The sequence below is a fragment of the Muscardinus avellanarius genome (assembly GCF_963383645.1).
Source record: "Muscardinus avellanarius genome assembly, chromosome: 3".
Lineage (NCBI taxonomy): Eukaryota > Metazoa > Chordata > Mammalia > Rodentia > Gliridae > Muscardinus > Muscardinus avellanarius.
In genome coordinates this window covers 142614474-142638632 of record NC_137788.1, presented here as the reverse complement: position 1 = coordinate 142638632, position 24159 = coordinate 142614474, and the positions used below count along the sequence as shown (strand labels likewise).

Below are 24159 nucleotides of genomic sequence, written 5' to 3'. Positions count from 1 at the left end.
ATGCCCAGGCCGGGGCCTGCAGCAGTCTTCTTGCCAGCAGGCGTTCAGGAGACAGATTCTCCTCGCCATTTGCCCAGGCTTCGAGCTGCTCTCTGGCTCTGCTCGTCAGGGTTCAAAGGGCAAGTGCGGGAAGGAGAGCTGAGGGAAGACCCGCAGGGCCTGGGCAGGAAGAAAGGAGGTTTCTACAACTCCGAGCTCACAGTGGACCTGACAGGGTTGCTGTTCCCAGTTGCCCATGCACACAGAGCCAGGCTCACCTGCAGCCTCAGGCCAGCCTCGGGGAATGGAGAAATGAGATCAGGCTCAAAGCCAAAGGCTCTTTAAGCTGACATACTATTTAACCAGTCCTCGTCTGGCATGTACATGGTGCAATCCAGCTCTGATTGTGCAACAAGGGGGTCATTACAGTACAGTCCACACTTCTCAAACACACCCACCCTACCCACACCGGCCTCCGCAGCGACCAAATGCACATCCAGCCTGTGCTCTACCCTGCGGGGCCCACAGCCCGTTTCCATAGGGTTCATTGGGCTGGTGTTGGAGGCTGCTCCTCAACAATGCCTGCTTTCCAGAGGCCCCACCTGATCTGATGTGCCCTGGGAAGCCCACAAGTTCTCCAAGCTTTGTGTTGGGGGGCCTGCTGGACAGCTCAGCAAGCATTCAGCTGCTCTGATCCGAGGTGGAAGGTCAGCGGCGCCAGGGGCCAAACAGCACCACGATGGCTGCCACCTCCAGCCTGAGCTTCCAACACCAGTGGTCTGTGCTATCGCTAAGAAAGCCTCTTCCGCCAGGCGTGGTGCCACACGCTTGTAATCCCCATGCTTGGGAGGCGGAGACAGGAGGATCGCGCAGGTTTGAAGCCAGCCATGCTGGCATAAGAGACCCTGTTTCAAAAATATAAAATAGGTCTGGGAGTGTAGCCCGGAGGTAGAAGGGCTTCCAGGAACCCCAGTACCACCCCCCCCCCCCAAAAGAAAGCCTCTTCCAAGTTGACAAATTTCTGATTGGTTTCTACAGTTTCTACAGTCCAACTAAAAGAGTAAAAATGTGCTCAACATTTACCTAAATCCTGATAATCAGGTGGAATTTAAAAGTTGAGACAGGCATCTCATCAAATCTTTCCAGAGCCCAGAGCCCCATGAACTCGCTGCATAGCCAACATCAGGCCGCACCATGACCTCGTCGGGGCGGGTCAGGGGGCTGAGGCAGAGCTCAGGCTTGCTGTGACCTGCAGGCAGGAGGGCAGCTGGCTACTCCTGGGCCGCCAATCGCTCCCTCCCTCAGACTAGGAGCACAGGTCAGAGAAACACAGGGAGGCGTCCCTCGGATCCGCAACAGCCATCCCAGTAACCAAGATCAGCATCTCCTCCCATGCAAATTGAGTCTTTGGATACCTTCTCACGGGGCCACAGACACAGATGCACATGGATGCTAGGACAATGCGAACGTGGGGACCAATAGATGTCCACAGCAGGAAACTGGTTAAACGAGGGTGTATCCATGTGTAATTAACGAGTAAAACACTCCCACTCCAGAGCTTGCTCCAAGCCAGGCCTAGCTCTGCTGGCTCCCACTGCTCAGAGGACAGGCACCCCACTCTCACCTGCGGCGGCTCTGGCCTCCAGCTCCTGCAAGTTTTGGCTCTTGCTGCCCATGCGATGCACGGTCCACCGCCTTCCCCTTCGGGGGTCTGCCCTCCCTCAAGTCTAAGTGTGAACACACCTGCAGGGCAAAGCCTCCCCCCACCAGCCTCCAAACCTGCTGAGTAAGCCACTTCCTTCTCGGTGCTCCCAGAGGCCGCAGCACGCTGGGGCAGCCTTTCCTGCGCCCTGCTGCACCTAGTGACAGAGGACTCACAGGCCTGCCGCCTGCTTCCCCAGGGACCACACACACCTCCAGGCCCTGCCCTCAGCCAAGGGAGCGTCCTCCACGCTGCCCCGCAGTGAGGGGAGGCACAAAAGTGACCAGGCAGTCCTCCAAGGCACGGTTCCTCAAACAGGGGCCATGGGACCAAAGGAAGGGACCATGAAATCAACTCTGAGGGTCATGACTTGTACCTTTGAAGAAATTAAGAGAGAAAATAGTACCTAGCTTCCTAAATGTAGCACCAAAAATTTGATCTCAGTCATATGCACACACCAACAGTGTACATTTGTATTTGCTATGAGTCATCCTCACAGAAGGTCAGCTAAGAGGCCCTGCAGCCCTACTGGGAGGAAGCAGGGCAAAGGGGAGCAACGGTGCACGCCCTGTGTGCATAAAGTAGGGGGCAAAGGAGCCCCAAGTAGCAGGCGCAGAGCACAGCAGTTCTGCCCAGGACACTGAGCCCTTCTTTCACGACTTTTTTTTTTTTTTAAGGCTGGGTACTAGGGATTGAAGCCTGGGCATTCTATCTCCAGACTACGCTCCTAGCCCTATTCTATTTTTTATTTTGAAACAGGTTCCACTAAGTTGCTGAAGCTAACCTTGAACCTGCAATCCTCCTGTCTTGGCCTCCCAAGCACTGGAATTACAGGAGTATGCCATTGCCCCCGGCCCTTTATCACTCTTGCTCAAGTGGGTTCTGGAACCCATTATGTACGAAGGACTGTGTGAGGTGCTGGGGAAACCCCAGGGAAAAGACAGGTAGGCCCCTGGCCCTGTGGAGCTCCCAGCCTTGCAAGGGCGCCAGACCCCAGACAAGTGGGTAAAGACGGACAGTGATCCAAGATGGTGGTGGGCTGGGCGGGTGGAGCACTACAGTGCCGAGGAAGGAGCAGGAACGGCTTCCCTGGCACTGAGCAGAGGGACCAGTGGCCAGAGCCCTCCTTCAAGGCAGCTGCCTGAGCAGGGCCCAGGTGGAGCAGCTGAAGAACGCAAGCCAGAGGAGAGGGGGCTCGGACCGCACTGTGCCCTGAAGGCCACGCCCAACAACAGGTCAGGAGCGTGGCCCTTACTTAGCCTGGGCAACGAGGAGCTGCGGAAAGGCCCAGCAATGCAAGGAGCTGATCCAAGCCACTGAGAACAGGTCCTGAGACAGGCGGGCTCAGGACTGGCCCCGCCCCAGCCCCCAAGTCCAGATACAACAGGCCTGCGCTATCCACACAAGTACCGAAGGCCTCTGAGCCTGGTCGCCGGTGCTCAGTCAGATGCCCACGCATTCTGAATCCACACCAGTCGCTTCTCAATGACTCCCATGGCCTCCAAGGAATAGGGTGAGGCACAGCGCACCTCCAGTGAGCGGGTCACCAGGAGCTCGTGGAGGGAAATGCGATGCAGAGGGCTGCGGGGGAGAACTGCTAAGCACAGCCTCAGGCTCACGGGAAGCTCAGAGAAGACAACACAGGTGTCACCCACGCGCAGCCCAGCCAACTTCCTGCACCCACAGAAGCAAGTCACCTCCCCGTGGTTCCCTCTTCAGAAGGCCTGGCTTTGAAACGTCTGTGAGGCCGCAGCATGGTGATACATTCCTAGTCGTTTCTGTCAATAGCTCTGTGCTTGACAACTAGGGAAACACAAATAACCTTATTACAGCTATGGACACGACAAACTTCCCCAAATCCCCTATACACTTGGTACTGCTTCCAGCTGGGTCGGATGCCCTTCTACACACTGGGACTAAAAAAAGATGAACCACCAGGCACGGTTTTCAAGAGCAAAGCTGTGAACACCAGATACACACAGATAAACTTCCACGCCTGTGGGGGTCGGGAGAGAAGTGCAAACAGAGAGCTGGGCGCAGAAAACTGCAGAAGATGCTCAGAGGCATGCCCTGAAGGGCGGGCACCTTCCCACGTGGCTCAGCCCTCACACCCACCCTGGAAAAGGAACCCTCTCTGCTGGACACTAGAGGGGGAAGGCCACGCCACTAGCTGACTCTAAGGAGCCGGACAATGCCCCAGGTGGAATCAGAGCGCTTCCATTTCCTGCAAACTTACAAGTGAGACAGCTCTTATTTACACATACTACTTACTAATGGAGAAAATCAAGCTCCAAGAAATTAAGTAACTGGCTCAACAACACACAGCTAAGCTGGGGGCAGTGGCACAGACCTATACTCCCAGCTACTTCGCAGGCTGAGGCAGGAACATCACAAGTTCGAGGCTAACCTGGAAAAAAAGGCTGTCTCAAATTTAAAAATAGAGTTGTGATATAGTTCAGAGGTGGAATGCCTTTGAATTCAATCCCCAGCACAAAAAACAAATATCACATGGCTAATGGCAAGGCTGGGATTCCGAAACCTAGACAAACTTCAAAGAGGACTAGCCACACAGGACTACTCACTCATCAGAGGCAGCGCTGGGTCCGGAGCCACCAATCACGTGTCAGGCACAGCCAGCACCCCGAGCTGGACGTGTGGCCTGTCTCCTCTGATGAGTCCACTCATCTCCCTAGACCCAGGGGAGAGGGCAGGGGGAAGTGAGGCAGGGCTGCCAACCCAGGCCACCTGCAACCAGAGCAGCCTTGAGGATGTGCCCCACCAAAGCAAACAAAACGCCAGAACAAATACAATACCACCCCCCCCAAAGAGAAGCATGGGATCAGGAAACAGAAAGACCTTCCCTGACAACTTTAGGGCAGGCCAAGAAAGCACCCAGTCTAGACTAGAAGACAGAGGGAAGTTAGGGGAGGTCCAAGTGAGGGAACTGGTTATCTGGTGGGACTCCCTTCTGGAAAGCTGCATTCAGAGGCAGCAGGTAGAACTGCTAGAGGATGTGGAAGGCAAAGAAAATGAGGCAAATAAAAAGTCTGTTCTTAAGAAGAAATGTCTCCAGGTGTGAAGGTGCACACCAGTAATCCCAAGTATTTGGGAGGCTGAGACAGGAGAGTCGCAGGTTCTAGGACAGCCGCAGCAAGTACTGAGACTCTCATCAACCTGGGGAGATCCTACTTCAATTTAAGTCTAAAATAGGGCTGGGAGTGTAACTCAGATATGGACTCTCTGGGTTCAATCCCCAGTACTATAAAAAAGAAAAGAAAAGAAAAGAAAAAGGCTGGGGATGTGGCTCGGTGGTAAAGTGTCCTACGTTCAATCCCTAGTCACCTCTCCACACGCACGTCCACACACAAGAACAGATGCTCAACATCACTAGTTTTTAGGGAACTGCGTATCAAAACCACGAGACGCCAACCACAAGATGGCTAGGACCAAAAAGAAGGTAAGTGTTGGTGGAGAACCCTCACACTCTGTTGGTGGGGATGTCAAATGGGTCTGGCAGTTCCTCAAAAGGTTACACATAGCCGGGCATGGTGGCACACACCTGTAATCTCAGCACTTGGGAAGTTGAGACAGGAGGATCACAGGTTTGAAGCCAGCCTCAGAGACCTAGTGAGGCTCTCAACAACTTAGTGATGAGATCTTGTTTCCAAATAAAAAAATAAAATGGGTGTAGGGTATAGCTCAGAGGTAGAAGGCCCCTGAATCTTATTCCCAGTGCCACACACACACACACACACACACACACACACACACACACACACACACATACACACGTTATGCATAGTTAATATAAGACCCAGAAATTTCACTCCTAGGTATATACCCAAGAGAAATGAGAACCTGTACTGTAGCCAGGCATAATGGCACACACTGGTATTCCCAGTACTTGGGAGGCTGAAACAGAAGAGTCACAGGTTCCAGGCCAGCCTCAGCAACTTTAGCAAGACCACTGGTAACTAAGTGAGATCCTCTTCAAAATAAAAAGGACTGGGGATGTAGCTCAGAGGTAGAATGCCCCTGGGTTCAACCTCCATGACTGAAACAGAAAGAAAACATGTGTCCAGACAAAAACTTGTACACAAGTGTTTATAGCAGGATTATTTGTAATAGTCAAAAAAGCAGAAACAACTCAAATATCCTACTGATGAACAGGTAACTAAAATGGTTTAACCATACAAGGGAATATTATTTGGCCATAAAAGGCCATGAGCTATTGAAACATGCTATAACATGGGAAACCCTGAAAATATTACGCTAAGTGCAAAAAGTCAGGCACAAAAGGTCTCATATAGTATAATTTCAACTGAATGCAATGTCCAGAATAAACAATAGGGACAGAAAGTAGCTCGGTGGTTGCCTAGGGCCTTGGTGAGGCGGAAGAAGAGGGGATGAAGGAAATAGGAAGGGAATGCTAACACAGTGGAGTTTCTTCTTGGGGTAAATTCTCACATCAATTATGCAGATGGCTGCACAACTCTGAATATACAAAAACACCCAACTGTACTTTTGTTGTTGTTGTTTTACAGTACTGGGGATGGAACCCAGGGACATTCTACCTCCAAGTTACACCCCCAGCCCTATTTTTTTATTCTTTATTTTAAAACAGGGTCTCACTGAGTTGCAAAGGGCCTAAGTACCTAAGGCTGGCCGTAAACCACGATCCTCCTGTCTCAGCCTTCCAAATGCTGGATTACAAGCGTGCACCACCACACCTGGCTCCAACTATACATTTTATTCTTATCTGTGGTTCTAGGGATTGAATTGAGGGGCATTCTACCTCTGGGCTATACCCCCAGAGACCTATTTATTCTTTTTTATATATATTTATTTTGAAACAGGGTCTCAATAAGTTGCAGAGGGCCTAAGTAGCTGAGGTTGACCACAAACCTGTGATCCTCTTGTTTCAGCCTCCCAAGTATTGGGATTATAAGCACGAGCCACCACACCCAGCCCACTGTACATTTTAAATGGTTGAATAGAGCTTCTTCTTTTCTTTTCTTTTCTTTTTTCTTTTTTTTTTTTTTTTTGGTGGTGCTGGGAATTGAACCCATGGACATTTTCTACCTCCAAACTACACTCTCAGCCCAATTTTTTATTCCTTCTGAGCTGGGTGTGGTGGTGCATGCTTGTAATCCCAGTACTTGGGAGGCTGAGATAGGAGGATCCAGGTTCATGGCCAGCCTCAGCAACTTAGTGAGGACCTCTGCAACTTAGTGAGACCCTGTTTCAAAATACAGCTTTTCTTTAAAAACAAACTTTTAAAAATAAAAGCCAGGTGTGGTGGTGCATACTTGTAATCTCAGTACTTGAGAGGCTGAGACAGGAGGATCACAGGTTTACAGCCAGCCTTAGCTATTTAGTGAGGCCCTCTGCAACTTAGTGAAACCCTGTTTCAAAATTAAAAGATAAAAGCCGGGCGTGGTGGCACACACTTGTAGTCCCCGTGCTTGGGAGCGGAGACAGGAGGATCGCGCTGGTTCAGAGCCAGCCTCGCTAGCTTAAGAGACCCTGTTTCCAAAAAAATATATAATATAAAATAGGTCTGGGAGTGTAGCCTGGAGGTAGAAGGGCTTCCAGGAACCCCAGTACCACCAAAAAATAAATAAATAAAATAAATAAAATAAAATAAAAGATAAAACCGGGCATGGTGGCACATGCTTGTAATCCCAGCACTTGGGAGCTGAGAAGGAGTATCACACGGGTTCAAAGCCAGCCTCAGCTACTTAGTGAGGCTCTCAGCAACTTAGTGAGACCCTGTTTCCAAATAAAGTATAAAAAATAGGTCTTGGTAGTATAGCCCAGAGGTAGAAAAGCCCCTGGGTTCCACCCCAGTACCACCAAATAAATAAATAAATGATAAAAAAGTAGGGCTGGGGGTGTAGCTCGGAGGTAGAATGGTCCAAGGTTCAATCCTCAGTACTGCAAAAAAGAAAAAACACAAATACACACACACACACACACACACACACACACACACACCCCTCCATGCTCACTAGCCCACACATAAACAGAAAATGGAAACCCAGAGCATAGGCCCTGGCTGGCTCTGGACCTGGGGCCCTGTGACCTTAGACAAACACTCTCTCCTCCAGCAAGTGTGAGTCTCTGTGAAGTGTCAACCCACCTCAGAGTCAAGCAAGGAAATTAAGCCCCAAGCGTGACAATGTTCAGGCCAGCATCAGACTTAGTGCAGGCTACTTACAAGCTGCAGAGTTAATGACCTACAGGAAAATGCAGTAAAAAGGATACAGAGCCTTTGTAAAAGTGAAGTGTTTTCACCATTTCACACATGAACATCTAACACATGCCATCACTGATAAGAAGTAATCCATTCGGGTTCGTGTCTACTTCCCACGGACTCACTTTAGCTCATTGCCCCACTGTTTCAAGGAGTAGAAATTTATGGTGTTCGGCTGCGCCGGGGCGGGCTGGTTTGCGGCTTGTTCTGCCACCAGTTCTCCAGGCACAGTTTCCACAGCAAGGACAGTTCTGGCTTTTTCTGCAGAAGCATCTGGGTGCGGGTAAATTAAATCTGAAAAAAAAGGGGGGGCACATGTCAGTCACTAAAGCTTCCACACAAAACCTAACATCCTAAATGAAACACTGATTTAATAGGCTTCCCCTAAAATCTCAGTTATATGTCCAATACTATATATATATATATATATATATATATATATATATATATATATATTTTTTTTTTTTGGTGGTGGTACTGGGGGTAGAACCCAGAGGTAGAAAGCTATATATTCCCAGAACTATTTTTATATTTTATTTGGAAACAGGGTCTCACTAAGTTGCTGAGAGCCTCACTAAGTAGCAGAGGCTGGCTTTGAGCCTGTGCAATCCTCCTGTCTCAGCCTCTCAAGTGCTGGGATTACAAACATGCACCACCACGCCCAGCCAATACTATATTTTTAATACTATATAAAAACATAATTTGAGAGTGGTTTAGGTATTCCGAAACCATTTTCATCTCAAAGTAGATCCACGTTTCTCAAAGGAAGGCCGTGATATGCTTCAAGCCACTGAATATGAGCTGCACTGACCGAGGGAGAGGAAAACCAGACCATTCCTCCAGGCCTGTGGACAAACGACCTGGTATGGCCTGCAAGTGGGGGCCTCGCAACTGTAAGCTAAGGAAGAGTTCCCAAATAAGCTGCTACATGAAAAAAGAACAGATCAGATTATATTCCTTTGAGAAAGTGGGAAAAATGCAAACAAAAATAGATTTGCATATAGTGATGCTGGAAAAAAATCAGTTTGCACATCCCAGAATAACACTTCAGTAAATTCACAGGTAACTACATTGATGCTAAAGCACAATCGAGTTAAAAATATATACATATATACATATTTATTTGTTTATTGGGGGGTTACTGGAGAATGAACCCAGAAGCATGCTACCTCTGAGCTACATGCCAGGCCCTTTTTATTTTTTTATTTTGAAACTGCATTTTTCAAATTGTTGAGGGTCTCACTAAGTTGCTGAGACTGGCCTTGAACCTCTAATCCTTTTGTCTCAGTCTTCCAAGTACTGGGATTACAGGTATGTGCCATCATGCCCAGTGGGAAAAAATTAGTTTCTAATTAGACTAGCACATAACCAGAGTCATTCCGGACAGGCCTCCTTAAAGATCACTGAGCACAGCCAGGCGTGGTGGCGCACGCTTGTAATCCCCGCGCTTGGGAGGCAGAGACAGGAGGATCGTGCAGGTTTGAAGCCAGCCGTGCTGGCTTAAGAGACCCTGTTCCCAAATAAAAAGTATAAAAATAGGTCTGGGAGTGTAGCCCGGAGGTAGAAGGGTTTTCAGGAACCCAAGTACCACCAAAAAAAAAAAAAAAAAAAAAAGATCACTGAGCACTGGTCAAGAAAGTAGAGCACAAAGGGTCCTGGGGAACTGGCCCTTGGAGACCAATGTCCTGGATGGGAACACTTTCCGACTGGCTTGCACTTTATAACTTTGTAACTTTTATTTATTTTCTTATTTATTTGTGTGTGATGAACTAGGGATTGAATTTAGGGGCATTCTACCTCCAAGCCACACCACCAGCCCTTTTTATTTTTTTGTTTGGAAATAAGTTCTCACTAGGCTTTTGAGAGTCTCGCTAACTTGCTGAGGCCGGTCTTGAACCTGCGATCCTCCTAAGTACTGGAATTATAGGCATGCACCACATGCCTATAATACCAGACTCTGGACTTGCACTCTGTAGACTAGTTACTAATTTGACCAGTCAGTGTCCGTGTGGAAAAGGCTCCAAGGAAACACTGAGAAAGTACCTTGGGTGTGACATGAAGAAGTAAACACATAGCCATGGTTGGGTTCTGACCAGAAAAAGACAAGGATGCACTGGGGACAGAAGAGTCACGGGCTTGGTAATGGATTACAAGCCTGAGTCAAGAGGAAAGGAGGAGCCGGGAGGCCCACACCTGTAAACCTAGTACTTAGGAGGCTGAGACAGGGGAATCGCAGGTTCAAGGCCAGCTTCAGAGAAACCCTCAGCCTCTCAGTGAGGCCCTGTTTTAAAATACAAAGGGCTGAGGGTGTAGCTCAGAGGCAGAACGCCCTGGGTTCCATCCCCACTACCACCAAAAAAAAAGGCAAGAAGGTACAAACTACCAGAGTCCAGGTCTTGGTTCAAACTGCCCTCACATATTACGCAGTGGGCACTGAGGGTGTGCCAACCCACAGGACAGAGCTGCTGCCTGAAGGGGAGCACATCTAGGAAGCATGGGAAACAGCAAAACACCTGGCCCCGAGTCCCCACAGAACACGAGCCCCAGGTATCCAGACCCTGGCTCTGAGCCTGAGGGTCCCGGAGACTGCTGGAGGGGAAGGAGAAGTGCTTCCTCTCTTCACTCTTGTATACACTGGGACACCCATAAGATTTCATTTGGAAATGGGGTTCCAATAAACAAAACAAAACAAAAAATTTTCAAACACCATCAGTCCAGCTCAGTCTCTCTGCTACTCTATCAAAACACTAAAGTCCGGAGCCAAGGTAGGGTCACCTACCCCAGCAGGAGCAAACTGGCGGGGCAGGCAGAGGGGACGGTCTCTGAGAGCACGTGGCCGAACGGTGGGCCTGCGTGGCGTGTACGTGCACATGCTCTTCTGTGGGCACACGGGCTCGGGGGAGGATCTACCTCTTTATTTCAGAGAAAAGTACAACTGCTGCACAGGTTTCCAAAGGCTGGTCTTTTACAGACCAACACTGGCAAAACACTGCACTAAGCCCCACCAGGAAGTAGACACAACCATACTCATGCCTGTAACCGGCCTGCGGGGCTCTCCTTCCTGTGTGGGCGGGTGGCAAGGCGCTGAGCAGCCCCTCTGCGGCACAGGCTGACAAACACCCTGGTGTGGCAAAGGGCCTATTACCCAGAAAACCCCAGACCTGCAGCAACCCTCAGCCCATCCTGGAAGCACTTCCTGAGAAAACCAGGGGTGCTGGGGGCTGGATGCAGAAAGGAACTGGAGACCAGGGATGAACATGCTGCAGAAAGGATTTCTAAAGGTAATCACTTAACTTGAAAAAGAAGATACTTCCAGCTCAGTATGGTTTTGCTGTTGTTATTGGTGACTGGGTTTGGGCTTTTAAAAGACCATGTGAGCCGGGCGTGGTGGCGCACGCTTGTAATCCCAGCATTCGGGAGGCTGAGACCGGAGGATCGCGGTTTGTAGACAGGCTCAGCTACTTAGTGAGGCCCTCTGCAACGCAGTGAGACCCTGTTTCAAAATAAAGTATAAAAAATAGGGCAGGGGGTGTAGCTCGGAGGTCGAATGCCCCTGGGTTCCATCCCCAGACCCACAAAATAAAATAAATAAGTAAATAAATAAATAAATAAAAAGAAATAAAAGACTGTGTGAAGCCAGACATAGTGGCATACACCTGCAATCCCAATACTTGAGCGTCTGAAACAGGAGGATCACAGGTTTAAGACCAGCCTCAGCAACACAACAAGACCCTCAGCAACTTAGCAAGACCCTGTTTCCAAACCAAAAATATGGGAGTGCAGCTCAGAGGTAGAATGCCCTTAGGTTCACATATAAAGAAGAGCATGTGAGATTTATTTTACTGAAAACGGAGCTGGCGGCTTCTTAATGCATGTCCTGACATTAGCATTCAGGGAGCTACATCCGCAAGGACATGAAGAGAAAACACAGACTAGCTGGGCACGATGGCGCACACTTGCAATTCCAGTACTTGGGCGGCTGAGAGGGGGATCACAGGATCAAAGCCAGCCTCGGCAACTTAGCAAGGTCTTCTGCACTTAGTGAGACCCTGTTTCAAGATAAGAAATAAAATTGGGTTGGAGGTATAACTTGGAGACAGAATGCCTCCGGGTTCTAGCTCTAGTACAGAAGAGAAGATAGAATACAACACAGCAACATCTCCTTGAGGATTTCGAGAGGATGGGTGGGTGTTCGTGTCTTGCGGCTGCAGTGGGAAGAGAAAGCTGGTGCTTGAAAGTGTGTGGACCCCTCTGATCTTTCTAAACATTTTTCAGCACTAAAGTGACAACTCTGAGGGTGTAGACGGCAGTGTCTACTTTCTTGGGTCCTGGGCTCAGCTTCTGCAGTGGTGCCCAGTCTGCCTCCAGGCCAGCACTCCACCAGCCACCTCCGCTCACAGAGCTGCACACCTGGCACATCTCCCAGAGCCCCACGGCCTGCAGCGGTATAGGGAAAGGAAGAGCCCTGGAAAGGGCCACCTGGGTGCTCAGCCCCAGAAGCCTTAGAGCACACTGCAAACCGGGGAGTCACCGTGCGGGGATAGGCTGGGGGGGCTAAAATCCAGGGAAGGCACTGGGGATGGATCCCAGGGACATTCTAACTCTGAGCTACACCCCCAACACTATTTTATTTTTTTATTTAGAAACCAGGCCTCACTAAGTTCTGGAGGGCCTCACTAAGTACATGAGGTTGGCCACATACCTGTGATCCTCCTGTCTCGGCCTCCCAAGTACTGGGATTATAAGAATGTGCCCCTATACCCGGCTTAAAAAGCTTTCTAATAAGCCGGGTGTGGTGGCGCACGCTTATAATCCCCACTTGGAAGGCGGAGACAGGATCGCTCAGGTTTGAAGCCAGCCTTGCCGGTTTAAGAGACCCTATTTCCAAATAAAATATAAAATAGGTCTGGGAGTATAGCCCAGAGGTAGAAGAGTTCCATCTCCAGTACCACCAAAAAAAAAAAGCTTTCTTATAGTCAAAGTGACTTGCAATCCTGCTTGGTCAGGAGCAGCAGAGATCTTCCAAGTTAGAACAGTAGGTGTGGATCTAAGTACTAGAAAGAGAGGCAAACCACAGGGTCCTCAGAGCCCAGGGCAGGCCGGTGCACGGGTCTAGTTAATGCTCACCTGTCCATCCCCCCACCCCACCAAGGACGCAAATCTGTGAGAACTAGAACCCTGGCTGACCCACTAACCGCTATATACCCAGCACACAGCACAGAAGGTTCAACCAGTATTAGTAAAACAGCTGAGTGGAGAAATAAAAGACCATAACTCACTAACAGGGTATGGCAAAAAGTCTTTGTGGAGTTGAGGAAGTCTGGGGGTGCTGGAGGACCCTGTCAATCTCCATGGGTTGACGCTCACTGTCCCTCCTGGCTGCCCCCTCTTGTCACCTCCCTCGGAGGCTTCCTGAATTGGTAGGGGTGCACACCCGACTCCACAGCCCCCCACCCCACCGCAATCCACTCGGCCCACCCACAGCCACATGGACCTCTGCTTTCACCTGTACCAACCCCTCCCAGACCCAGGCCCAGGCTGTCTCAGCTGGACAAACCCCAGCCCGTTCAGGTGGCCTCCTCTCAGACCCTGCACAGCTGGACCCACCCATACCTCACTTCGCGGTCCTCCCCACACACACCGTGCCCCGTCACACGCCTGACTTCCACGAAGCCTTCAAATCAGAAGGAACCTAGTTTCACAGATGGAGATGCTGAGATGAGCTCAAAGTGCCCTAAGCCTTCTCCACTGAATTGTGGAGAGACGGCCTCTCCGCTTACAACATGGCAATTACCATGACTTACGCTGTGAAATACCACTTGGCATTCTGTAGCATTTCACAAATACAACACACAAGCACAGCTTCTGTGATTGCCCTGTGGGTTCACAGCATTAAAGAATGGCGTGGCTGGGCATGGTGGCGCACACCTGTCATCCCAGCACTGAGACGAGTTGGAGCCCGGCTTCAGCAACTTAGCAACACCCTGTTTCAGAATTTAAAATGAAAAGGGCTGGGGGTGCAGGTTGGAAGTAGAAATGCCCCTGGATTCAATCCCTAGTACTAAAAAGATAACAGAAAGAAAGAAAGAAAGAAAGAAAGAAAGAAAGAAAGAAAGAAAGAAAGAAAGAAAGAAAGGAAGGAAGGAAGGAAGGAAGGAAGGAAGAAAGGATGAAAGGAGGCCAGTGCTGGCCCTGCGTTTCACCCTGGACATCCCTCTAGAAGCCCAGGGCCCTGAGGGGCAAGTTGTCCTAGCAGCCACTAGGAGTGTGACAGTTAAACTGCAGGGCAGGAAATGTGTGGCCATCCCTCAAACCATCTTCACAATGCAACTCTACCCAATAAACCATCTGTATTCAAACAGGCACTGAGCCGCCCACCCGCCGGGCCGAGCGCTGCGCTCTCATGCTCCTGACTCTCAGGTCTGTTACCCCTTGTTAGTCCAGGCAGGGAATGAAGTAAACACAGTGGGCTGGGCACATATTTTGTGATGAGGCTATAGGCTATTCAGATTCTAGCTACCCTATTTTCAACAGCTCTGAAGGCCTACAGACCTTTGATTTTTATCTTTGCAAATTATCCCTTTGCAAAGAAATTGTATGAAACTAGATCTTAATCCACCCAAACATAGGAGACAATGCTTTTCAAGCAGTATTTGAAGCAAGGCAGATTTCGGAGGCCAGGCTGTGGAAGCAAAGGCAGACAGAACGAATGAAGAGATGACAGCCAGCCCGCTTTCTCATATTCGACTGATATAAAGCTGAAAAGCCAACCACACAGAACAGTCTCTTACTCTGAATACATGATTTCTACGAAAAATTAATGTCAGCAGTTATGTGATAGCGCCAGCTCACCATCAAATACTCACTCGAGCTTTCCTTACAGAGGCCTTGATTTTGATGGGGCTGTGTGCTCCGCTGAAGTGCTTGGCTCCAGACTCCCTTCCAGCCACGTGACGCAGCCATGAGGAATGCCTCATGACACGGTCCTAATGATGCATAAGCTCGAGTTTCCCGGGAAGGCGTTCTCCTTTCTGATAAAGGTGCCACCCCCTAGGAGCATCGAGTGCGGCTGGGAATGGAGAATACCTTCCAGGCTCGGTGGCACTCGCCACCGAGTAATACTTGAGAGGCTGAGACAGGATCCCAGATTTGTGGCCAGCCTCAGCAATTTGTGAGGCTCTCTGTGACTTAGTGAGACTCTGTTTCCAAATAAAAAATAAAATAGGGCTGGGAGTGTAGCTCAGAGGTAGAAAGCTCCTGGGTTCCATTTCCATTACCACCAAAAAAGAAAAGAAGAGTGGAGAACACAGAAACACCAGCCACCAACAGCCTATTATGTGAGACAAACCCCTACTTCTAAGTCCTTGTGTGTCAGCTTTCCCACTAAATGCAGCTGAACACAATCCTAACTCATTCAAAATCCTATCATATACATGCATGCATGTATATAAAAATTTATGTGTGTGCATGTATATATACACATCTTCACATTTAACAGTGCAGTTTTCTATCAGCCCGCATGGCAAAACTATGAAGGAAGGTGGCCCAGCTTCATTCCCACAGGCACAGTTTGTGCTCCTGTTCTAGGGCAAAGTGACTTCCTCAAAGCCCAGCTACCAATAAATACCAGAGCGGCAACCTCAGGCCAGGCCGAGGGGCTTCATCCATGAGATCAAAATGCCTTTCAAGACCTTCAAGTGGCTATCCGCGGAGAGTACCAAGTCCCTAAGTCCCCGTTCTGATAACGTGCTAAGGGCGTTCTGATGGGTGACACCCATTAGACTACAAATGAAAATACTGCACACGACTGGGTGAGCGGGAGACGAGAGGAGGAAAACCAGAGTTACAAAAGCATTCACCTTCGATTCCCGCTCGTCAGCACGGTTGGCCTACCCTGAGCAGAACACTACAAACACAGCTTCAGGACGTCGCAGGGCCCTGTCACACAACACAGCGTAACTTATCTTTTAGCTGGTTTTCCTCTTTGAAACAAAAAGGGCTAAAGTATAGGCCTTTCCTTCTTGACTTCCTACTTTTGATGTTTTTATTTCTTTAATTAGTATCATCTTTAAAGATGACTCAAAGAGGCTCATAGTTTCATTATTTGTTCTTAGAAGCTATCTAAAAATTGGCAGAAATCTAAAGTTACAGTTATGTCCACACATGACAATTTTGTGTGTGTGTGTGGATCTGGGGATAGAACCCAGGGGCATTTGACCTCTGAGCTATACCCTCTGTCCTATTTTTTATTCTTTATTTTGAAACAAGGTCTCACTAAGTTGCAGAGGGCCTCACTAAGCAGCTGAGGTTGTCCAAGAACTGCGATCTTCCGGTCTCAGCCTCCCGAATGCTGGGATTACAAGCGTGCGCCACCACGCCCGGCTCACACATGATATCTTCTGGCTTTGGGATTCGGCACTCTGGATAAAGTGCTGAAGCCCCAGGCCAGCCACCAAGGCTCTGCTGGGTCTGCTAGGGCCCTGGAGGGCACCAGGCTGCCCATCTGCTGGGCCCTGTGGCCGGGACCTCAGCTCCATGAGCACACCGGGCTCTGGCTCTCTCACCTCGTCTCCTTTCCTGTCTTTAGGCAGCCCCCAGCCACCCCACAGTTATGCTCAGCCATGCACAGGCCCTGAGCACCCCTTCTTCCCATCCCTGGTCCTTTTCTCTTTTTCTTTTTATTGTCATCGTCGTCCTTGTTTTTGTACTGGGGGCTGAACCCAGGGGCATTCTACCTTTAAGCTATACCCCAGCCCTGTTTTATATTTTACCAAAATAAAAAATTTACTTGATTAAACTGTTCTTGAACTGTCATCCTCCTGCCTCCGCCTCCCAACTACTGAGATTACAGCCCTTCCTCATTCTTAACCTCCTTTTCCCCTCAGGACTGCCCCGCTTGACTAAGAAAGTCCATGAGGGGAGGGACCAGGCTCATCACGCACGCCTCTTTACTGAATAAATAAATGTCAGGTGGAACAAACACAATCCCCATACCTAGAGTTCCTAAACCAAAAAAAGAGAGCCTCGGATGTTTTCTCTGGCTCCCCACCTCAACATTTTGGTTTGAAAAGTAGGTCTTATACAGAGATAAGACAAGGTGCTACTTCTTCACACTCTGCTCCGTTTAGTATCTCTTGGTCTTTGCCAGTAAGAAGCACTCTGTGTCTCCAGAGTAAAGGAAGAAAGGGGTAAACCAAGTTTCTTCTGTGCCAAGGCATGAGCCACCCTCACGGACGCCGCCAGTTCCCAGGCAGTGTCTCCACGGGTCCTGAGTTACTCAGAAGCTGAGTTATGGAGCTGCTTTCATGAAAAAAATGCTGACAGTGGCTTTTAAAAATTCAGTCCTAGCCGGGTGTGGTGGCGCAAGCTTGTAACCCCGCGCTTGGGAGGCGGAGACAGGAGGATCACGCAGGTTCGAAGCCAGCCGCGCTGGCTTAAGAGACCCTGTTTCCAAATAAAATAAAAAAAAGTATAAAAATATAGATCTGGGAGTGCAGCCCTGTGGAGGAAGAAGGGTTTCCAGGAACACCAGTACCACCAAAAAAAAAAAAAAAAAAAAATTTAGTCCTAAACCGGGTATGGTGGTACACACCTGTAATCCCTATACTTGGGAGGCTGAGACAGGAGGATTGCAGGTTCGAGGACAGCCTCAGTAAATAGTGAGATTCTCATCAACCTAGCAAGACCCGGTTTCTAAATAAGAAATAAAATCAGGCTGGGGGTATAGCTTTAAGGTAGAATGTATCTGGGTTCAATTCCCAGTGCCAAACACACACACACACACACACACACACACACACACACACACACACACACAAATAATTCAGTCCACAGAAGCAGACTCCTAAACGTGAAGGCCTCATTTCAGCTTTGGCTGCACCATGACATCCGTGAAGATGACCAGAGCGCTCTCGGCGAAACGTGGTCGTGGGACGAAATATGTGCAGTAATTTCTCACTGACTAGAGGGCTGGCCTGCTCAAAAATAGTTACTAGTAAAGAAAAGGCCGACAAATTTAGAGAAGAAAAATTAAAGCCAAAGAAGGCATTTGTAGCCAGATACAGTGGCAAACACTTATAATCCCAGTACTTGGGAGGCTGAGACAGGTGGACTGTAGTTTCAAGGCCAGCCTCAGCAACTTTGCAAGACCCTGCTTCAAAATAAAAAATAAACAGGGTTGAGCCGGGCGTGGTGGCGCACGCTTGTAATCCCCGCACTTGGGAGGCAGAGACAGGAGGATCGCGCAGGTTCGAAGCCAGCCGCGGGCGCTGGCTTAGGAGACCCTGTTTCCAAATAAAAATGTAAAAATAGGTTTGGGAGTGTAGCCCGGAGGTAGAAGGGCTTCCAGGAACCCCAGTACCACCAAAAAGATAAATAAATAAAAATAAAAAATAAACAGGATTGGAGGTATAGCTCGAAGGTAGAAAACCTTTGGGTTCAATCCCTAGTTAACACACATAAATAAATAAGAAGCAAGGCACTTGCTTCTGGAACAAAGTACATGTGCTGACCCCGTTGGTGTGCAGGAACTCAGGCCTAGCCCTGAGCTCTGCTGAGCAGAGGGCCCGCGGGTCTATAAAGCACCGCTCACATTTATGAAATGTTAGAACCGGCCTCACTGCCCTATTTTTTATGGCACACCCTCTGTGGCCTTCACAGAGCTGGCATGCCTTCAGGGCCCCTTTAGGCCTCACCTCAGGGCTCTGGAGCCTGCTGTGTTCTCAGCCGCTCTTCTCCCTGCATGGGAGGGGACACAAGAACATTCCTACCCCACAGTCTTTGTGGGGGCTGGGGAAGGTGGGAGAACAAGATGGCCACCCAGTAACAGTCCTGTTCTCTCTAGAGGGTGCAATACAACCAAACAGTCATGAGATCTACATGGTAGTTTGTTTGTTTTGAAACTGGGTCTCACTCAGTTGCAGAGGGCCTCACTACATTGCTGAGGCTGGGCACAACCTGCTATCCTCCTGTCTCAGCCTCCCAAGCACGAGGATTACAGGCATGTGCCACCATCCCAGCATGGGTTTTAATATTTTTTTATATTTAAATATAATAGCACATTAGCGCTAAACTGCAAATGGCTAGAAATTAATACGGGTTATAAAAATGCTATGAATCCAGAATAAAATAAAATCAGTGTCAGCAGATTAAAATCTTCCTAAGAATACTAGAAAATTACAAATAGAATGCTTTAAGAGCACCGTCCAGTACACACGAGCTGAAAAGCCCAGCGAGTCGGCCCAGGTGAACGGGACGGCGTGAGGACCTGACCTCCAGGTTACTGCAGGAGGCGGCTGGCCCGGCAGTCAGAGCTGAAGGTTTGGGTTGAGCTGTCCATAACTGCACATGTACATACACATCGGTCTCAGTCCTAGTTGTCTCTGCCTTGCTCGACTCCAAAGTCCTCACTAGCCTGAACATGATTCTGTATCTAGAAGCACTCAGGAACTCTGGGATGCTCCCCACTCATAAGGGACCGGCATCATTATTTCTATTTGAATTCAGTTTCATTCACTGCCAAGTGGGCTTGTTGTATCAAATGCCTATGTACAGAGCCGACACAGGCCCCACCCTCTCTGACTTACCTGTGTGATCTTTGGCCACAAGACCCTTGGGGAAATCCGCAGGAGCAGGGGGGCTGCGGTTGTCCCATTTCAGCATGTCCAGGCTATTGCAATATTCCCATCTTTTCTGCTGAAGCTCCTGTAGCCAGTAAGTCATGAGCTGACGATTAGGAGCCTAGAAAGAGGAAAGGAGCAAATGTGTTACCTGCAAGATAAAGAGCTTAAAAAGAGAGCCAGGCGTGGTGGCGCACGCTTGTAATCCCCGCGCTTGGGAGGTAGAGACAGGAGGATTGCGCAGATGCGAAGCTAGCCTCACTGGCTTAGGTGACCCTGTTTCCAAATAAAAATATAAAAATGGGTCTGGGAGTGTATCCCGGAGGTAGAAGGGTTTCCAGGAACCCCGGTGAGAGAGAGGGGGGGAGGGAGAGGTGCCTCAGTACAGAATGTGCACCTGCCATGTGGAGGGGAGAGGTAGGGCGAGCAGAGCCAGGGAGCCCCAGTGACAGGGCTGGTCAAGAAACAGCAACTCTAACATCAAGATTATTTTATTTTTATTTTTTGCAGTACTAGAGATGGAACCCAGGGCACTCTACCATTGAGCTACACCCCCAGCCCTTTTTACTTTTTATTTTGAAACAGTCTTGGTAAATTACCCCATGCTGGCCTCAAACCTGTGATCCTCCTGTCTCAGTCTCCAAAGTACTGGAAAAGAAAACAAACCCCATGGTTCCCAAGGTGTGTTAAGTACTCTAAGAGAGGGCAGAGGTGCGAGGTGGGGCTGGTACCTGGAGAACAGTGAAGGACACCTGGCAAGTAGGGAGCCGGGGGAGACACAGGAGAGGTTCTCAAAGTTTAGGGCAGCCACCAGCAGCTTCAAAAGCTTCAAAGTACTGGCTTAATGTCTTTCTTCTCCAATAAACATGAACTCCAAGATGGTTCCATTTCTGTAGCATCGAGCTCAGTGCTAGACACATAGTAGGACACTTATTTACTCGATAAATAAGTGTAGGAATAAAGGAACAAGTCAGGAAGTGATGTAAGAGCTTGGTCTTATAGGGAAACAGTGGTAGCAAGAAGGACAAGGAGAAAGAGGAGGTTTCAGGCAGAGAGAAGAGGGTCTGCAAAAGCCCAGGGCAGGAGAGCATGAGTGAGGAGAGGCCCCATCCCGCCCTGGCCAGGCCTCAGCGAGGCAATGGCGAGCTTAGACAACGTCACTGCCACGGAAGCTGGTGGGACAGGGACACCGGCTTGGGCAAAGGGAGGAGGTGAGCTCAGGCCCAGCAGCAAGAAGTCCACATGGGAGACCCAGAATGAGCAGCCCTGCTGCAGGGGCAGGGCTGAGGCTATTCCTGGTCCTGCGGCAGGACAGAGAACAGGAGCATCCCCACGGGAGGGGACTGGGAGTCACTACTGCTGCCAAAACCAGAGCCCCAGTCCTCCTTCCGCTTTTCAGGCCCAGGAAGGGAAGGGCCTAGCCCAGGTCACAGGGGAGTCAATGACAGAGCCAGCACAGAGATTGGCCCGCCAACACCCAGCTCAGCACAGGCAGTGTTCCGAGGTGGGCTTGCGTTCTGGCCCTCCTACCAACAGCCCTGCCTGCCTGGGGGAGACAGGACAGGCTGCGCCCTGAGCATGCCCACCGGGCTCCCTCTCCTCCAGCCGCACTCCTGCGCTCCTGCTGGTGCTCAGAGGCCCACCCACAGGGAGAGCCCTCACCAGCTTCTCCAGTTCCCTCCTGTGATGCAGGACAACTCAGCCTTTTCTTTTTAACAAGCAAACCGCTTCGCTTTCAATCTCTGAGTATTAAATCTAACTGGGAATAATTAGAAACCGCCTAGTCATCTCTCAGTGTTCCTGGGGGGGTGGGGGGGGAACCTTTCAGATCACATGCCTTCAGTGTTGGACACATTCTCATATTCCAGGCAAAATCACCTCGAGACAGTGATTAACGGGCGTTTGCTGCCCTTCAGAAAGCTGAAAGTCCCCAGAAGAATCCTCACTTCAGTCCCCAAGTGACTAGGGAAAGACCGCTGAGGACTGTCTGCAAAGGCCCTGAGGCTCCGGAGTGGGAGATACAGCAGCCCCAAAGGGCTTCCCCTCAGGGAGCTGAAACCCAAAGACGGAAATACAGGCGAGTCCCAAGACGGGACATGGCAAAAAGAAAAAAGAAAAAACACAAATGAGCAGAGATCCAAAAAGCTCCTACATTTCCCATTTGGCATCTTTTCATTGAGATTCTGGTTGCAATTTGGACTTGCTTAGTCCCCATTAGATGAATAATCACAAATTAGTCTCTCCCTGGCCCCAGTCCTAATAGAATTAGTCTACAGCTGTCCTGTCCAAAACGGTAGCCACTAGCCACACCTGGCAATTGTTGGAGTGTCTGCCATAGTGGATACATTGGATTAAATAAAATATGTATTAAAATTAATTTCACCTGTTTAATGTGACTTTAAGATTTGAAAGTATATATGTGGTACCTATTGTGTCTTTATTGAACAGTGCCAATCTCCATCATGATGGCAAGTGAGATTTTATGTGAGGGCCAAGGCTGCTGGGGACCCACGGTGGCTGGAAATGGGGTGTCGCTGGTGATAACACAGGCCGCTAATGCCCAAGAAGATGTCAGCACTTTTTTGGGACCCAACATCTTTGGTCTGCCTGGTGGATCACAGTCTGAGTGCTGCTCCTGCCCCTCCGTGGCGGGGCGAGTAGGACCCTTGAATTGTCCCGCATCACACAGACATTGCCTTGACATCTATCACCAGGATTTTCCTCCACAAAGCCTCAGCTCAGCTAGTGACAAAGAGCCTGTCACCACGCCACACAGTGCCCACCAAGCACCCTCAGCCAGAGGGGCGAAGGCATGACCAGGAGAGGACCGGCATCTGCCCTCCACCCTCAGGCTGACCACTTAAAGTGCTACAGTCCTAAGTCCCAGAGAGCCAGACAGAATTCCAGTCACACCAGAAGGAACAGGAAGCCAGGCGTGGTGGCACACACTGGTAATCCTAGTACCTGAGAGTGTGAGACAGGAGGATCGCAGTTTCGCAGCCAGCCTCAGCAACTTGTGAGGCCGTCTACAACTCTTAGGAGACCCTGTTTCAAAATAAAAAATAAAATAGGGCTGGGGGTGTAGCTCAGAGGTAGAATCCACCTGAGTTTAATCCCCAGCACCACAAAAAGGAGGAAGAGGAAGAGGAGGAGGAAAAGGAGGAAAAGGAGGAGGAGGAGGAGGAGGAGGAGGAGGAGGAGGAGGAGGAACAGAAACAAGGCAAAACTCCACCATTCAGCAAAGAACTGAGCTGGGCAGCCCAGGTGTCAGCAGCATCAGCTACGGGAAAGCCTACCAGCCACATCCGGAGTCTCCCATGACACCAGTCTCTCCGAATCCTACTCATCCCTCCAGGCCCAATGCAAAGGACACCTCTTCAGAAGTGGTTTCCCTGACCTGAGTGTGCATTTCACCTCCACCTTCTGAAAGGGAGCTCAAGGCACCAGGTAACCTCCCAAGGGGACAAAGGCACCCCCACGTGTTGCTCACTAATCTAAGTTCCTGCGGTCTCACTAGGATCTAGCTCAGCGCCTCGAGTCTAGATAAGCTCTCAAGTATCTGAATAATTCCTTATGCTCAGTTGCTGCTCCTGTCTCAAGACCACTAAAACACCAGTTCAAATATGGCACCGATCCCAGGGTAAGAGACCAGGCCACGCATCTTGGACAGCCATTCTGGTTGTCTCCTAATTGGCTGTGCGAATGTCCTAGGGAACGCTGTCCTTGGATGGCTGGCTAGGAAGTGTTACATGGCATGCATGCTGCTCCCATGCGCCTCTGAACCCGGCTGCACGAGCCCAAACCCAGAAGCCCACTGGCAGTGCGTCGGGCCCTGGCCACCTGTTCCCTCTCTTGGACCCCAGGGACTCTCTGCCTCTCAACACCAGCTGGCTCTCAACTTAGTACTCTGAAAAACCCCACAATAATGACGTTTTATTATAAGTTAGTTGATTTCAACCCACATTCATCCAGGCCCACTCTCAGTAGGAAGTCTTCATTGCAGTAGTGGGCTGGGCTGGAAGGGGAATCCAGCAGCCCATACAGGAGGTCAGGCTTCCCAAATAGCCACTCCCCACCCACCCACCCTATCTAAGATCTTTGGTAAAGAATCTCCAGCTAGCTGGGTGTGGTGGCGTAAGCTTGTAATCCCAGTACTTGAAGGGTGAGACAGGAGGAGTGCAGGTTCAAAGTCAGCCTCAACAACTCAGGGAGGCCTTCAGCAACCTACTGAGACCCTGTTTCAAAATAAAAAGTAAAAAGGGCTGGGAGTGTGGCTCAGAGAGAGAATGCCCCTGGGTTCCATCCCAGTACTCCTCCAAAAGAAAGAATCTCCACATATCAAAACTCAGTACACTTTAGAAGTTGTGATAATGCTCATCTTCTTTGACCCACAATCCCATTCCTAAAAATCAATAAAAAATGATTCAAAAAAAAGAAAGAGGAAGAATCCATGCACATCACGTCTGTTTATTCACTTGGCAAACGTTGTTGAATTCTAAGCTGGACCAAGTCCAGCAGGCAGCACTAGAGACACAGGGTCGAGTGAGGCCTGGGCAGTTCCTGCCGTTCACACACTCCTGGTGGGCGAACATTCTCTTCCACTC

The 24159-nt window shown here is 49.7% G+C and overlaps 1 protein-coding gene across 2 annotated transcripts in view; it reads right to left on the bottom strand.

Annotated features, from left to right (window-relative positions):
* The window catches only part of TBC1D2B (TBC1 domain family member 2B), a gene marked incomplete at both ends in the record, with an annotated part of 70663 nt that overhangs the window by 30914 nt on the left and 15590 nt on the right, over positions 1-24159 (bottom strand). For both annotated transcript variants that reach the window (XM_080691804.1, XM_080691805.1), the window contains 2 exons: positions 8063-8231; positions 19523-19676. In XM_080691804.1, the coding sequence (XP_080547930.1) occupies positions 8063-8231; positions 19523-19676 (323 nt within the window). The remainder of the gene's footprint in view (positions 1-8062; positions 8232-19522; positions 19677-24159) is intronic.